Here is an 18,136-nt window from a genome sequence, read left to right as displayed (position 1 = left end):
TGGCCAAAAACCTCAAATTTAGTCTCATCTGACCAGAGTACCTTCTTCCATATGTTTGGGGAGTCTCCCACATGCCATTTGGCGAACACCAAACATGTTTGCTTATTTTTTTATTTTCGCCAAGGGGGATGAATACTTTGCAAGGCATTGTACATGAGTATTCTGTTCATTGACTACAGCTCAATGTTCAACACCATAATGTCCTCCAAGCTCATCACTAAGCTCAGGTTCCTGGGACTCAACACCTCCCTCTGCAACTGGATCCTGGACTTCTGACGGGGTGCCCCCAGGTGGGGAGGGTAGGCAACAACACATCCACCACACTCACCCTCAACATGGGTGCGTTCTCAAGGGTGCGTGCTCAGTCCCCTCATGTACTCCCTGTTCACTCACTACTGTGTGACCGTGCACGACTCCAACACCACAACACGACGGTGGTAGATAGGCCTGATCACCAACGACTATGAGACAGCCTATAGGGAGGAGGTCAGTGACCTGGTAGTTTGGTACCATGACAAGAAGATCTACCTCAACGCAACATGACAAAGGAGCTGATCGTGAACTACAGGAAATGGAGGGCCGAGCATGACCCCATCCACATCAACTGGACTGTAGTGGAGCGGGTCGTGAGCTTGGAGTTCCTCTGTGTGTAAGGAAATAACATGGTCCACACACGTCAACACAGTCGTGAGGAAGGAACGACAATGCCTTTTCCCTGTCAGGAGGCTTAAAAGATGTGGCATGGGCCCTCAGATTCTCAAAAAGTTATTCAACTGCACCATTGAGAGCATCTTGACTGGCTGCATCACCGCTTGGTATGGAAACTGCTTGGCATTTTTATTTATTTTTTTATTTATTTTATTTTTATTTTTTATTTTACTTGCTGTGTTGTACTCACTTCGCCTCCATGGCCTTTTATATTTTTATTTATTTATACATATATTTGTTTGCCTTCACCTCCCTTATCTCACCTCACTTGCTCACATTGTATATAGACTTTTTTTTTTTTTTTTCACTGTATTATTGACTATATGTTTGTTTTACTCCATGTGTAACTATGTGTTGTTGTATGTGTCGAACTGCTTTGCTTTATCTTGGCCAGGTCGCAATTGTAAATGAGAACGTGTTCTCAATTTGCCTACCTGGTTAAATAAAGGTTAAATAAATAAATAAAAATAAATAAAATCTGACCACAAGGCGCTACAGAGGGTAATGCATAGGACCCTGTACATCACTGGGGCTGAGCTCCCTGCCATCCAGGACATATATACCAGGCGGTGTCAGAGGAAAGCCCTAATAATTGTCAAAGACTCCAGCCACCTAAGTCATCGACTGTTCTCTCTGCTACTGCACGGCAAGCGGTGCCGATGTACCAATTCTGGAACAATCAGGATCTTGAACAGCTTCTACCCCCAAGCCAATAGATTGCTAAATGGGTAGCTCTGGGTAGCTATTTGGTTAAATATTTCACTATCTGTATTGACCCTTATTGCACTCTTTTGACTCATCACATACACTGTTGGCCACCGGACTATTACATTGACCCCCCTCCATTTGTTTTGTACACTGCTGCTACTCGCTGTTTATTATCTATGCATAGTCACTTCACCCCTACCTACATGTACAAATTACCTCAACAAACCTGTAACTCCGCACGCTGACTCGATACCGGTATTTTTTACTTTAGTTTATTTGGTAAATATTTTCTTAACTCTTCTTGAACTGCACTGTTGGTTAAGGGCTCGTAAGTAAGCATTTCACGGTAAGGTCTACAATTGTTGTATTCGGTGCATGTGACAAATAAAGTTTGATTTGATTTGATACTGCTTATTATCTTATTATCTATCCTGTTGCCTAGTCACTTTACCCCTACCAACAGTATATGTAGCTACATACCTTTTATTTATTTATTTCTTATTTCACCTTTATTTAACCAGGTAGGCAAGTTGAGAACAAGTTCTCATTTACAATTGCGACCTGGCCAAGATAAAGCAAAGCAGTTCGACACATACAACAACACAGTTACATATGGAGTAAAACAAACATACAGTCAATAATACAATAGAAAAATAGGTCTATATACAATGTGAGCAAATAAGGTGAGATAAGGGAGGAAAAGGCAAAAAAAAGGCCATGGTGGCGAAGTAAATACAATATAGCAAGTAAAACACTGGAATGGTAGATTTGCCGTGGAAGAATGTGCAAAGTAGAGATAGAAATAATGGGGTGCAAAGGAGCAAAATAGATAAATAAATACAGTAGGGGGAGAGGTAGTTGTTTGGGATAAATTATAGATGGGCTATGTACAGGTGTCAGTAATCTGTGAGCTGCTCTGACAGCTGGTGCTTAAAGCTAGTGAGGGAGATAAGTGTTTCCAGTTTCAGAGATTTTTGTAGTTCGTTCCAGTCATTGGCAGCAGAGAACTGGAAGGAGAGGCGGCCAAAGGAGGAATTGGTTTTGGGAGTGACCAGAGAGATATACCTGCTGGAGCGCATGCTACAGGTGGGTGCTGCTATGGTGACCAGCGAGCTGAGATAAGGGGGGACTTTACCTAGCAGGATCTTGTAGATGGCCTGGAGCCAGTGGGTTTGGCGACGAGTATGAAGCGAGGGCCAGCCAACGAGAGCGTACAGGTCGCAGTGGTGGGTAGTAAATGGGGCTTTGGTGACAAAACGGATGGCACTATGATAGACTGCATCCAATTTATTGAGTAGGGTATTGGAGGCTATTTTGTAAATGACATCGCCGAAGTCGAGGATCGGTAGGATGGTCAGTTTTACGAGGGTATGTTTGGCAGCATAAGTGAAGGATGCTTTGTTGCGAAATAGGAAGCCAATTCTAGATTTAACTTTGGTTTGGAGATGTTTGATGTGAGTCTGGAAGGAGAGTTTACAGTCTAACCAGACTTCTAGGTATTTGTAGTTGTCCACATACTCTACGTCAGAACCATCCAGAATAGTGATGTTGGACGGGCGGGCAGGTGTAGGCAGCGATCGGTTGAAGAGCATGCATTTAGTTTTACTTGTATTTAAGAGCAGTTGGAGGCCATGGAAGGAGAGTTGTATTGCATTGAAGCTCGTCTGGAGGGTTGTTAACACAGTGTCCAAAGAAGGGCCAGAAGTATACAGAATGGTGTCGTCTGCGTAGAGGTGGATCAGAGACTCACCAGCAGCAAGAGCGACATCATTGATGTATACAGAGAAGAGAGTCGGTCCAAGAATTGAACCCTGTGGCACCCCCATAGAGACTGCCAGAGGCCCGGACAACAGGCCCTCCGATTTGACACACTGAACTCTATCAGAGAAGTAGTTGGTGAACCAGGCGATGCAATCATTACGTCATACTCCTGCACTTCAACTTGGTACTGGTACCTCGTGTACGTAGCCAAGATATCTTTACTCATTCTGTATTTATTCCTTGTGTTATTATTTTTCTACGCTTTCTTTTTTTTTTGCCTTCTTGGGAAAGGCCCGTAAGTAAGCATTTCACTGTTAGCCTACAGGACTAGTTACCCTCCAATATAACAGACTATTGAGCAATAAACCAGGAGAGGACATCTCATTTCGATATTTTTATGATTTACTGTAGATTAGTTGTTTTGATATGAGTAGCAATACAATTGAAATGCTCCTGACCACAGGAGCATTTAAATTTGTAGCTGAGGAAGAGAATTGTGTTGACTGTGTCCTTGATCCCTTACTAGAACACCACAACAGACTGGTGAACCAGGAGTGTTGAGCAAGCCAGGCCAGCTCTGTATTGACTTATCTGTTACACTGAGTGAGCCCCTGAAAAACCACACATCAACACTGGGAAAACATTTAAAAACATTGGCCCACACTCAACATTTGGGAAAAAGTGACATTCCTAGGTTTATCTGTGGAAAGTAATACAGACAGACTTAGTAAACTTGCCATTGTCAGTGACTTTGGGCAGCTGAAGCATAGCAGGGAAGTTGTTATTGTAAGAACCGTGTTGATTCAAAGGTTAAGGAATGGAGCTGGAAAAACACATTGAACATACAGTGGGGAGAACAAGTATTTGATACACTGCCGATTTTGCAGGTTTTCCTACTTACAAAGCATGTAGAGGTCTGTCATTTTTATCATAGGTACACTTCAACTGTGAGAGACGGAATCTAAAACAAAAATCCAGAAAATCACATTGTATGATTTTTAAGTAATTAATTTGCATTTTATTGCATGACATAAGTATTTGATCACCTACCAACCAGTAAGAATTCCGGCTCTCACAGACCTGTTAGTTTTTCTTTAAGAAGCCCTCCTGTTCTCCACTCATTACCTGTATTAACTGCACCTGTTTGAACTCGTTACCTGTATAAAAGACACCTGTCCACACACTCAATCAAACAGACTCCAACCTCTCCACAATGGCCAAGACCAGAGAGCTGTGTAAGGACATCAGGGATAAATTGTAGACCTGTACAAGGCTGGGATGGGCTACAGGACAATAGCCAAGCAGCTTGGTGAGAAGGCAACAACTGTTGGCACAATTATTAGAAAATGGAAGAAGTTCAAGATGACGGTCAATCACCCTCGGTCTGGGGCTCCATGCAAGATCTCACCTCGTGGGGCATCAATGATCATGAGGAATGTGAGGGATCAGCCCAGAACTACACGGCAGGACCTGGTCAATGACCTGAAGAGAGCTGGGACCACAGTCTCAAAGAAAACCATTAGTAACACACTACGCCGTCATGGATTAAAATCCTGCAGCGCACGCAAGGTCCCCCTGCTCAAGCCAGCGCATGTCCAGGCCCGTCTGAAGTTTGCCAATGACCATCTGGATGATCCAGAGGAGGAATGGGAGAAGGTCATGTGGTCTGATGAGACAAAAATAGAGCTTTTTGCTCTAAACTCCACTCGCCGTGTTTGGAGGAATAGAAGGATGAGTACAACCCCAAGAACACCATCCCAACTGTGAAGCATGGAGGTGGAAACATCATTCTTTGGGGATGCTTTTCTGCAAAGGGGACAGGACGACTGCACCGTATTGAAGGGAGGATGGATGGGGCCATGTATCGCGAGATCTTGACCAACAACCTCCTTCCCTCAGTAAGAGCATTGAAGATGGGTCGTGGCTGGGTCTTCCAGCATGACAACGACCCGAAACACACAGCCAGGGCAACTAAGGAGTGGCTCCGTAAGAAGCATCTCAAGGTCCTGGAGTGGCCTAGCCAGTCTCCAGACCTGAACCCAATAGAAAATCTTTGGAGGGAGCCGAAAGTCCGTATTGCCCAGCGACAGCCCCGAAACCTGAAGGATCTGGAGAAGGTCTGTATGGAGGAGTGGGCCAAAATCCCTGCTGCAGTGTGTGCAAACCTGGTCAAGAACTACAGGAAACGTATGATCTCTGTAATTGCAAACTAAGGTTTCTGTACCAAATATTCAGTTCTGCTTTTCTGATGTATCAAATACTTATGTCATGCAATAAAATGCAAATTAATTAATTAAAAATCATACAATGTGATTTTCTGGATTTTTGTTTTAGATTCCTTCTCTCACAGTTGAAGTGTACCTATGATAAAAATTACAGACCTTTACATGCTTTGTAAGTAGGAAAACCTGCAAAATTGTCAGTGTATCAAATACTTGTTCTCCCCACTGTATATGCTTTGAGTCAATCACAGACACTGACAGGATGTGGGGCGATGTGCTTTGGACCAGTTATATTGTGAGGGCAATTTTGTAGGATAGTTTCTTTCTTTTAGTAGCTGATTCATAGACAGAACATACATTACATGACCAAAAGTATGTGGACACCTGCTCATCGAAAATCTCATTCCAAAATCATGGGCATTAATATGGAGTTGGTCCCCCATTTGCTGCTATAACAGCCTCCACTCTTCTGGGAAGGCTTTCCACTAGATGTTGGAACATTGCTGGGACTAGCTTCCTTCAGCCACAAAAACATTAGTGAGGTCGGGCACTGATGTTGGGCGATTAGGCCTGGCTCGCAGTTGTCATTCCAATTCATCCCGAGGGGGTTCGATGGAGTTGAAGTCAAGGCTCTGTGCAGGCCGACCAAGTTCTTTGACACCGATTTCGATAAACCGTTTCTGTATGGACCTTCCTTTGTCATTGTCATGCTGAAAAAGGAAAGGGCCTTCCCCAAACTGTTGCCGCAAAGTTGGAAGCAAAGAATAGTCTAGAACGTTACTATATGCTTTAGCGTTAAGATTTCCCTTCACTGGAACTAAGGGACATTGCCCAAACCATGAAAAACAGCTCCAGACCATTAATCCTCCTCCACCAAACTTTACAGGCACTATGCAATTGGGCAGGGAGCATTCTCCTGGCATCTGCCAAACTCAGATTTGTCTGTCGGACTGCCAGATCATAGCGCTTAATGGTTTTTGCGACTGTACCTGAAGAAACGTAAAAGTTCTTGAAATGGTCCGCATTGACTGACCATCATTGCTCAAACGCATTAAGAAGGAAAGAAATTCCACAAATTAACTTTTAACAAGGCACACCTGTTAATTGAAATGCATTCCAGGTGACTACCTCATGAAGGTGGTTGAGAGAATGCCAAGAGTGTGCAAAGCTGTCATCAAGGCAAAGGGTGGCTACTTTGAAGAATCTCAAATATAAAATATATATTTTATTTTTTATTTATCTGTTATTTTACCAGGTAAGTTGACTGAGAACACGTTCTCATTTACAGCAACGACCTGGGGAATAGTTACAGGGGAGAGGAGGGGGATGAAAGAGCCAATTGTAAACTTTTGATTTGTTTAACACTTTTTTGGTTACTACATGATTCCATATGTGTTATTTCATAGTTTTGATGTCTTCACTATTATTCTACAATGTAGAAAATAGTAAAAATAAAGAAATCCCCTTGATGAGTAGGTGTGTCCAAACTTTTGACTGATACTGTGTATATATATATATATATAATTTTTTTGTTGTTGCCTGTTTTACATGTTATTTTGGCATTAATACATATCAGTTTGCAAACAATGTAAAATAATAACAATCTTTGAGTTAATAAAGTTGCATACTAACATGGTCTCTTTTTCCTTTCTTGAGTAAGGCAACTCCAAAATGCAAGTGTTTCAGCCTAGCTCAGTGCTTTCTGTGGTGGTGGGGCAGCCAGTGGAATATACGCAGCGTAGTGGTTGGTAATGTTCTCTAGTTGCAGTTTGATTGGCTCAGTGTTCGGTCACTCATGGGGACACTACTTCAATGCAAAATCAAAGGGAAAAGCTTCAAAATTCAAGTGTTGCCATAGAGTTACATTAGAAGTGCCCATCCAAGAAGGCTCAAGGTCATTGGCCACAGATATAATTACATCAAATCACGTTATATCTACTATAGCTTTGATTGGACTGATCATGTGTCACACCCTGATCTGTTTTACCTGTCCTTGTGCTTGTCTCCACCCACCTCCAGGTGTCGCCCATCTTCCCTATTATCCCCTGTATATTTATACCTGTGTTCTGCATGTTTTTGCCAGTTCGTTCAAGCTTACCACCGTTTTTCCTGTCAGCTCCTATTGTTTCCCAGCCTCTCTTTACTAGTCCTCCTGGTTTTGACCATTGCCTGTCCTGACCCTGTACCCGCCCGCCTGACCTCTCTGTCTGACCCTGAGCCTGCCTGCCGTCCTGTACCTTTGCTCCACCTCTGGATTACTGAACCTTGCCTGTCCCTGACCCTGAGTCGCCCGCCGTCCTGTACCTTTGCTCTACCCTGTATTTTCGACCCCTGCCTGCCTCGACCTGTCTTTCCCTGCCCCTGTTGCTACAATAAACAGTGTTACTTCAACAGTCTGCATCTGGGTCTTGCCTTGATCCCTGATATCATGTCAACATCATACTTTCAAAATATTAGCTAGCAAGCTAGAAAACCAGTCATCGTCATGAATCAAGTCGACAATCTACTGGCAAATCCTATTCAATCCTTGTCATATGAAAATAAATTATAGATAAAATGTATCGGTGCTCATTGGCCATTGGACATAAACATATTACAACAAGTTGGAAATCTCAAAATCAACCATGAATGGTTTGGAAGGATTTAGTGGTTGCAAAGCAATCACTAGCCTGCTATTCAGTGGAGTGGGTGTGTAGTCCAAGTCTGGGTTTAAGGGTCTCGTTTCCAAACTTAATTAAAAGGATAAACATTCAACACCATCGGACAGAAAAAGTTGAATAAATTGGCCATGCTGTCAATCAAGTATGAATTCTGCCCCATTCAAAACAACTGGAAACTAAGAACTGGGAAATCTCAGACTTCAGTGAGTTCAAGACAACTGGGAACTTTGAAAAATACGAGCTCCGACTGGGAAAATACATTTTGAACGGTCATCGAACACGGAATTCCAAGTCGGGAACTCGGGCCTCTTTCTAGAGCTCCGACCTAAAGATCACGGTCATCATGATTCGACCTTCCGAGTTCCCAGTTGTTTTGAAAGCACCATAAATCCAGAGAATGCCAGACTTTGATGACAAAGTTTGATGACAAATTTGCTCACGAAGGACCGCCGCACCACCTTCCTGTTCAAGGTGAGTCCAAAAATGTATTGTATGCTGCTTAAATTATGTAATATGCCAGGGAGATATGTATACTGTAGCTAAGAAAGTAATACTAAGTGTATGTTGTGTAGTAAGTTGTTAGTAGCCCATGTGTCTCACCCTAATAATTTGGTCCCTTTCCCCCCTCATAACTTAGCCTACTGTTCTGACCTGATGGTGCACATGTAGCCTATAGCCTGTTTTAGAGAAACGTAATCATCGAATATTGTAAGAGCTTTCATGGTCTGCTTATATGCCCCCTTTATTTATCCTAAGGTTCTGACTTGGTGTACAGGGAGAATACTGTAAGGACTTCCAATGTTTGTCTATGGAGATTGCATATATGTGTTCTCAATTTTATACACCTGTCAGCAATGGGTGTGGCTGAAATAGCCGAATCCACTAATTTGAAAGGGTGTCCACATACTTTTGTATATATAGTGTAAACTACATCCACTTGGACCATGGTGGTCCTGATTTGAAAGGTGATTTGAAGATTTCGTTGAGGGACAAACGACATGCCTATCAAGGGGTAACCTCATCAAGGACATGACTTGACATCTCGGAATGGCAGAATTGCTGAATCTTGGCCTAATTCCTACATCACACACTTGCACACGCATATCAACAAAGTAAATGTATTTTGTACATCAATAAAGTGTGTTTATTACAAAATCTGAGATAACCCAACTTTACACTGTACAAGATACAACGTTGTTTACAGCTGTAGTAGTCATTTATTTACAAAATTCTGCGTATCAAAGTGATGCGCTAAAAAGGCATTTTTCAATCACTGTAAGCGTTTATAGAAGTAAGGCAAAATACTTGAAACTTGATGTATTTACATTTTTGCAGATCAAGGGAAAGTCGTCATCTCTCTATCTAATGGTCATAGTCTACAGCATGGGAGTTGGAAACACTGTGATTCTACAGCTGCCACAGATGGTGCTAAGTCTGTACGTATTTGCAGAATATTGCTTTATTTGTGTGAGTGTGTGAGTGTGTGTGTGAGTGTGAGTGTGAGTGTGAGTGTGAGTGTGAGTGTGAGTGTGAGTGTGAGTGTGTGTGTGTGTGTGTGTGTGTGTGTGTGTGTGTGTGTGTGTGTGTGTGTGTGTGTGTGTGTGTGTGTGTGTGTGTGTGTGTGTGTGTGTGTGTGTGTGTGTGTGTGTGTGTGTGTGTGTGTGTGTGTGTGTGTGTGTGTGCGAGCATACATACGTATGTGTTGGTGGTTGTGCGTAAGAGTGACTGTTCCAGGTTTGGCATTAACTAAAGTTCTATAGCACACATCGGGGACTCAAGGATGAGGGCATCGCTCTGTGGGTCAAAGCCAACTCACCTTACCCAATGCCTATTTTACCGACCTCCCTGTCCCTTCAAAGCCTTGGCTACAGCCTGCTGCGTGTATAGCCGACACAGGACACACACCCCCACACATAATCTCTATCAGGGCAGAGCAATGGACGAATAACAAGCCTTGATCAATACACAACTCGACAAGTTTATGGATGCAAACAAAGCTACGTCTGACTGTGTGTGTGTTGTACCTGGTTCCCTACATTAGAAATGTAACACTACGTGACTTACCCTTATCTAAAACCAGACCATTCTGGTTCTAAACAGTCTTACTAAACAGCCATGATTATTTGTTTGGATCCATGAGACTTAAAATATGTCATATGCAGTAAACCATATATCTTGACTATTGAGTGTTTGACCCCCCTGACCATGACTAGCTGTAAAAAGCCAGAAACCTAGACGGTAGTAGTGCTCCTTTTGTGAAGGACGAAGTAATAAACAACAGGATGTTAGAGGAGCTCATTGCTTTGGTTTACACTCGACAGGAAACCAGACCAGTCCAGACCAGCACTAACAGGTCATGCACTACTAAAGACGTTGTGTCAAAAGCCTTTTGAGATGTTGAGGACTCTTTGAATGTATAAAAATTGTATTTGTGCTATTTCATTTAAGATTTAAGGTCGAACACCCACATGCATACACACATATAAATACTTGTGTATGAATACACATTTGCATGCATACCGTATTTACAGTACACGAAAAATAGCCTATTACACCTTGAAGGATGGAATGAATCCTTGGCATAATCAGAGAAGAAGACATAAAAAGTTCCGTCTTTTTATGTGGATAATACTGGGCTGTGCTTTGTGCATGTCCCCCTGTTGGGAGTGTTCACACACAGAGGGATGACACACTATCACCTGGCTGCCACACTCACTCACACTCCTGGTCATGTCACCAGGAGCCTGATATTCCAATGCTGGAAGCCGGAATTCTTCAGTTGATTGTGTTTGGTTGCAAACAGTGGCAAGTCACTATTTATGTAACAACAAACTCAATCAAGTCTACATTATTTTATCCGTGCGGCCATCCTAGGTGTGATTGTCCAGTTGTCCAGTCTGACCATCCTCAGAGACAGGTAACTCCTCGAGGAGCATCCCTCCATTGTGCAGTGGGCTGTCCCAGTATCCCAGTGTACCATTTACCCACAGGAGACCCTGGTTCAGTCTTTAGTGGAACCCCCAGTGACTCCTGACGGATGTGATAGCCCAGGACGGGGAGGTCTGGAACTCAAGTTTACAACAGTGCGGCACTTCTTCTGTCCACCTCCCTACACCGCCAATTCTTTCACCCGTTCCACCACCACTCCTCCCACATCTACATCTGTCTCCTCTTCTTCATCCTCCTCTCCCAGAGTGGGCACGCAGGGTGAGGGCAAGCATGGCATGGGGTGGATGCTGACACTGACACTGGGGCTAGAGCTGCTGTTACCCGTGCCACCGAGGCTAACCATGCTGGCGCGAACTGTGAAGCTGGCGACAGAGTTGACACTGCCCAGTTTGGTGGGAACGCTGGCCTTGCCGCAGGAGTGGGCGCGGCGGTTCAGGCTGGCAGAGCGCACCACGGAGGAGGTGGTGGCGCAGCCCGCGCTGTGGACCTTGCCCTCCAGGAAATAGGTGAGCATCTCACCCTTACCCTTCACGCTGACCTTCCCCCGGCACACCAGGTCATAGTTATCCCCCAGGATACGGTACACATCCTCTGTTACCTTGGGGAGGAAAGGAGGGAGCGTGAGAGAAAGAGAGAGACAGGGAGGGAGAGGGAGAGAGAGATTAAACCACTGTCATACAATGAGATTTACTCACCAACACCAATCTACTCCGGGCCAATCATCAAGCCTCAAACATAACTCCTAATTTAATACGGTACCTGTATCTTGCCAGGGACTCCGGTGCTGTCCATGCGACTGGCCACGTTCACTGTGTTCCCCCAGATATCATACTGAGGCCTCCTGGCCCCGATCACACCCGCCACCACCGGACCCACGTTGATACCCACTCTCAAGACAAAGTCGTTGTATGACTGGTAGTTGATTTCATCCAGCACATCAAACATCTCAATAGCATAGTCTGCAACTGTGCTCAGGTGATCATAGACAGATCTTTTGTCCTGTAGAAAGGAAGTAAAAATATATATACTGTATGTCATAATCACATTCATTCATTGTCCTTGTTATATTCATATTTTTATTTATTTATTAAACATGCGCAAGCACACACACACACACACACACACACACACACACACACACACACACACACACACACACACACACACACACACACACACACACACACACACACACACACACACCTTTGTTCCGATGGTGGGGACTAGACCCACAGCTGCCATATAGGTGCTGCCTATGGTTTTGATCTTCTCAATGTCCTTATAGCATTCTTTATCCATGAGCTGAGGAAAAATAAACAAGATTCACAGCCATACACAGAAGAATAGAACACATTCTCCCAGTTAAGTTAACTGTAGCAGCCGAAAGGGCCTCACCTCGTCAAAATCAGCGATGATTTCATTGAGTAGTCTCAGACACTCTACTCCCATGTTGTTCCCATCCAGCTCAATGTAGAAATCATTGAAGTTGGGGATGGAAGCAAACAGCACTCCGACTTGGGCATAGGACTGGTAATACAGATCCTATAGGAGAACAGATAATCACCCTTAGGCCATACATACAGTGCATTCGCAAATGCACTGTACTTGACTTTTTTCAACATTTTGTTACGTTACAGCCTTATTATAAAATTGATTCAATAATTTTTCCTCCTCATCAATCTACACAAAATACCCCATAATGACAAAGCAAAAACAGGTTTTTAGAAATGTTTGCAAATCTATTACAAATAAAAAACTGAAATATTAGATTTACATATGTATTCAGACCCGTTACTCAGTACTTTGTTGAAGCACCTTTGGCAGCGATTCCAGACATTCCGAGACTTGTCATGAAGACACTTTTGTGTTGTCTTGTCTGTGTGCTTAGGGTCGATGTCCTGTTGGAAGGTAAACCTTCATCCCAGTCTAAGTTCCTGAGCTCTCTGGAGCAGGTTTTATCAAAGATCTCTCTGTACTTTGCTCCTTTCATCTTTCGCTCAAGCCTGACTAGTCTCCCAATCCCTGCTGCTGAAAAACATCCACACATCATGATGCTGCCACCAACATGCTTCACCGTAGGGATGGTGCCAGGTTTCCTCCAGACGTGACGCTTGGCATTCAGGCCAAAAAGTTCAATCTTGGTTTCATCAGATCAGAGAATCTTGTTTCCCATGGTCTGAATCCTTTAGGTGCCTTTTGGCAAACTCCAAGCGGGCTGTCATGTGTCTTTTACTGAGGAGTGACTGCCGTCTGGCCACTACTATAAAGGCCTGATTTGTGGAGTGCTGCAGAGATGGATGTCCATCTGGAAGGTTCTCCCATCTCCACAGAGGAACTCTGGAGCTCTGTCAGAGTGACCATCGGTTCTTGGTAAACCTCCCTCACTAAGGCCCTTCTCTCCCGATTGTTCAGTTTCGCCAGCCGGCCAGCTCTAGGAGAGTCTTGGTGGTTCCAAACTTTTTCCATTTAATAATGATGGAGGCCACTGTGTTCTTGGGGACCTTCAATGCTGCAGACATTTTTGGGTACCGTTCACCAGATCTGTGCGTCAACATAATTATCTCTCTGAGCTCTATGGACAATTCCTTGAACCTCATGGCTTAGTTTTAGCACTGACATGCAATGTCAACTGTGGGCCTTTCCAAATCATGTCCAATCAATTGAATTTACCACAGGTGGACTCCAATCAAGTTGTAGAAACATCTCAAGGATGATCAGTGGAAACAGGATGCACCTGAACTCAATTTCGAGTCTCATAGCAAAGGGTCTGAATACTTATGTAAATTAGGTATTTTTGTTTTTTATTTTTAATACATTTTCAAACATTTCTAAAAACTTGTTTTCGCTTTGTCATTTTGGTGTGTTGTGTGTAGATTGATGATGAAAACAATGATTTAATGCATTTTATAATAAGGCTGCAATGTAACAAAATGTGGATGAAGGGAAGGGGTCTGAATATTTTCCGAATTCACTGTATGACAAGATATCAATAATCCTATTAGACTTTGAGGGGTTATATCCTTTATGAAACATCAATGCTGTCTGTCTGTCTGCCTGCCTCTGTCTGTCCGTCTATCCGCCTGTCCGTCCGTCCGTCCATAGGACTCACCATGTTTCTGGGGTTGGACAAGAGGAAGTGTTGAGCCACGTGAGCTGGAAGCAGGTTGAAAAGAATCCGCCTGTTGTCCAGCTTGACCTTCTCCATGCCATCCCTCTCCTCCTCTGCCTGACAACGCACACACGCACGCACGCACGCACGAACAAATGCCATATACTAATTTGAATAAAACTGGAACATTATATTCAACCCACAGTACAACTCAAGCCTGAAATTCGAAGTTCTTACCACAAGGTGTCAGTAAAAGCTCTAAATGTACTACATGACTGAGGCACTGTGTTAGCCTGACGTTATGGACAAGGAGCACTAGGTAGAACCAATAGCTATAAGTTCCAAACCATAGAATTAGAATTAGAATATTATATAGCAATGTAATAGGATCTCTATGGTCCAAACCTAAAGCCAGCCCCTACTAGAGACCTATCGTTGTCCTATCCTAACCAACATTCCAATATCAGACACCACCACTCTGCCCGCAGCTTTAACAGCCAATAGCCTGGCACTGGCTGTTACACACAGTGACACACACAGAAACACACACCTGTGTGGCCCAAAGGAAGTCCAGTCGTAGTTTGAGGTCCAGTTGTCTGGAGTGGAGGGCCAGGGCACTGGTGAACAGCAGCAGGGATAGGATGGGCTCATAGCCCCGGATCTGGAGATTAGACCCCCCACTGTGGGACAAACCAATAGAGACATCAGCAACATATACAAAAGGACTGACCACATTATTCATTAAAAGGGGAGTTTAAGTACATGGGAAGACACCCCTCCACCCCCACAGAGAAATAACGCTATGGACCCCATCACTGTTGGACAAACCAACAGAGAAGTCAGCAATATAATTAGGTACACAGTAAGACTGTACCACATCATAAATTAATAGGGGAAGTGGGGAGATGTGGATAGACCAACTGATGCGTCCTCTTCTTCAGTGTGTTGTGTTGACTGTGTTGACAGTCATTGATCTACATGTCATTTTAAATGCCGAGAACAACCCTATGGAATATCAGTAGCCTGGTCAAACTGTGCACTGTGCCAGCTTCGCGCACTGACCAACGCGAGGAGGTAGGCGGCCTGTTTCTGATTTAGCAAATCTGAACGGCACCTTCAGCATTCAAATGCTAAAATGGCTTGTGTGGTATTAGGCTTTATTAGTTATGTGACAACCCATGTCAATTGATAGGTTATTGGAGACTAATGGAGACCCAACTCTCATGTGGCTATATCCCACCTGCTTAACGTGGCTTACAATTGATTTTATTTTGATTGTTCAGGTTCACCATCAGCAATCGTTTTGGTAGTTTTGCTTAAAGAAAATCTGTTTATATGATAATTTTTATATGGAGAATGGAAAATGAATGTGTTTATGCAACAACAAATTGCATCGAATCGTTCTTGAATCTTTGGACACTGTGTTAACTAACCTCCAGACGAGCTTCAATGCCATACAACTCTCCTTCCGTGGCCTCCAACTGCTCTTAAACGCAAGTAAAACTAAATGCATGCTATTCAATCGATCACTGCCCGCACCTGCACGCCCGTCCAGCATCACTACTCTGGACGGCTCTCACTTAGAATACGTGGACAACTACAAATACCTAGGTGTCTGGTCCAGACTCACATTAAGCATCTCCAATCCAAAATTAAATCTAGAATCGGCTTCCTATATCGCAACAAAGCCTCCTTCACTCATGCTGCCAAACATACCCTCGTAAAACTGACCATCCTACCGATCCTCGACTTTGGTGATGTCATCTATAAAATAGCCTCTAACACTCTACTCAACAAACTGGATGCAGTCTATCACAGTGCCATCCATTTTGTCACCAAAGCCCCAAACACTACCCACCATTGCGACCTGTACGCTCTCGTTGGTTGGCCCTCGCTTCATACTTGTCGCCAAACCCACTGGCTCCAGGTCATCTACAAGTCTCTGCTAGGTAAAGCCCTGCCTTATCTCAGCTCACTGGTCACCATAGCAGCACCCACTCGTAGCACGCGCTCCAGCAGGTATATCTCACTGGTCACACCCAAAGCCAATTCCTCCTTTGGTCGTCTTTCCTTCCAGTTCTCTGCTGCCAATGACTGGAACGAACTGCAAAAATCTCTGAAGCTGGAGGGTCATATCTCCCTCACTAGCTTTAAGCACCAGCTGTCAGAGCAGCTCACAGATCACTGCACCTGTACATAGCCCATCTGTAAACAGCCCATCTATCTACCTACCTCATCTACCTACCTCAATACTGTATTTATTTATTTATCTTGCTCCTTTGCACCCCAGTATCCCTACTTGCACATTCATCTTCTGCACATCTACCATTCCAGTGTTTAATTGCTGTATTGTAATTACTGCGCCACCATGGCCTATTTATTGCCTTAATTCCCTTATCTTACTTCATTTGCACTCTCTGTATATAAACTTATTTTGTTCTACTGTATTATTGACTATGTTTTGTTTATTCCATGTGTAACTCTGTGTTGTTGTATGTGTCGAATTGCTATGCTTTATCTTGGCCAGGTCGCAGTTGCAAATGAGAACTTGTTCTCAACTAGCCTACCTGGTTAAATAAAGGTGAAATTCAAAAAAAATGTAAAATTAAAAATCAAACTGAATCGCACCGAATTCAGTTTGAACCGAACTAAAATGCATTGTTCCTGTATCGTATCGGAGCCCATGTATCTAGATACGTATCGAATCATCTTGAAAGGGAAAGATACACATCCCTAGTAAATGTGTGTATCCTCTCTTTCACCCGACAGTGTGTGTGTATGTTCTGTCTTCTCTCTTACCTCGCGGTGCGTCTGAATCCGCTGAGCTCCAGCACAGTGACATACAGCACCCCCAGGAGGAGCAACAGTGCCATCTTTGGCATCCAGGATACGCGCAGGAAGAGCGCCAGTGTCAGCGTGCCCACAACGCATGACAAGAACGCGTAGCGGGCACCGTCGCACGGCAGCTCCATCAAAGTACGGTTGAAGCTTCGTAGCGGGCCTGCTGTATCCATGTTGACGATGGAGCTGTTGGAGTGGTAGGCACTACCCCACAGCCACGGCATGCAGCCCACCTGGGAGAAAAACGTAGGAGAGGAGAGGAGTGTAGAGGAGAGGAGAGGAGAGGAGTGTAGAGGAGAGGAGAGGAGAGGAGAGGAGAGGAGAGGAGAGGAGAGGATAGGAGAGGAGAGGAGAGGAGAGGAGAGGAGAGGAGAGGAGAGGAGAGGATAGGAGAGGAGAGGAGAGGAGTATAGAGGAGAGGAGTGTAGAGGATAGGAGAGGAGTATAAAGGAGAGGAGTGTAGAGGATAGGAGAGGAGTATAAAGGAGAGGAGTGTAGAGGATATGAGAGGAGTATAGAGAGGAGAGGAGTGTAGAGGATAGGAGAGGAGTATAGAGGAGAGGAGAGAAGTGTAGAGGAGAGGAGAGGAGTGTAGAGGATAGGAGAGGAGAGGAGTGTAGAGGAGTGTAGAGGATAGGAGAGGAGTATAGAGGAGAGGAGTGTAGAGGAGAGGAGAGGAGTGTAGAGGAGAGGAGAGGAGTGTAGAGGAGAGGAGAGGAGTATAGAGGAGAGGAGTGTAGAGGAGAGGAGAGGAGTGTAGAGGATAGGAGAGGAGTATAGAGGAGAGGAGAGGAGAGGAGAGGAGAGGAGAGGAGTATAGAGGAGAGGAGTGTAGAGGAGTGTAGAGGAGAGGAGTGTAGAAGAGCGGAGAGGAGTATAGAGGAGGGTAGAGGATAGGAGAGGAGAGGAGTGTAGAGGAGAGGAGAGGAGAGAATAAAAGAGGAGAGAATAGAAGAGGAGAGGAGAGGAAATGAGTATAGAGGAGAGGAGAGGATATAATAGAATAGGAGAGGAGCGGAGAGGAGAGAATAGAAAATAAAATAAAATAAGAGAAGGCAAATATGGCAAATGTTAATACCTCTCGAGCAGTAATTCAAAGGTTGGTTCTTTGCATATTTGATTGACATGACATTTACATTCATGTGTTCAAGAGTACTGCAATGAATATAATGAGTATA

General features: G+C 44.0%; 1 protein-coding gene across 4 annotated transcripts in view; it reads right to left on the bottom strand.

Annotated features, from left to right (window-relative positions):
- Positions 1 to 9,178: 9,178 nt before the first annotated feature.
- Positions 9,179 to 18,136, bottom strand: part of LOC139550653 (adenylate cyclase type 1-like) — a 53,713-nt gene continuing 44,755 nt past the window's right edge. For 2 of the 4 annotated variants that reach the window (XM_071361671.1, XM_071361672.1), the window contains exons 13-19: positions 16,917 to 17,191; positions 14,668 to 14,797; positions 14,118 to 14,234; positions 12,404 to 12,550; positions 12,212 to 12,310; positions 11,768 to 12,007; positions 9,179 to 11,606 (exon numbers count right to left, since the gene is read on the bottom strand). In XM_071361671.1, coding sequence (XP_071217772.1) covers positions 11,169 to 11,606; positions 11,768 to 12,007; positions 12,212 to 12,310; positions 12,404 to 12,550; positions 14,118 to 14,234; positions 14,668 to 14,797; positions 16,917 to 17,191 — 1,446 coding nt within the window. In that variant the 3' untranslated portion in view covers positions 9,179 to 11,168. Of the gene's footprint in view, positions 11,607 to 11,767; positions 12,008 to 12,211; positions 12,311 to 12,403; positions 12,551 to 14,117; positions 14,235 to 14,667; positions 14,798 to 16,916; positions 17,192 to 18,136 lie in introns of those variants that run through there. The other 2 variants (XM_071361673.1, XM_071361674.1) reach the window with 2 other exon arrangements.

Source organism: Salvelinus alpinus, chromosome 23, assembly GCF_045679555.1.
Source record: "Salvelinus alpinus chromosome 23, SLU_Salpinus.1, whole genome shotgun sequence".
In the NCBI taxonomy this organism is placed as follows: domain Eukaryota; kingdom Metazoa; phylum Chordata; class Actinopteri; order Salmoniformes; family Salmonidae; genus Salvelinus; species Salvelinus alpinus.
This window is presented reverse-complemented; position numbering and strand designations above follow the sequence as displayed.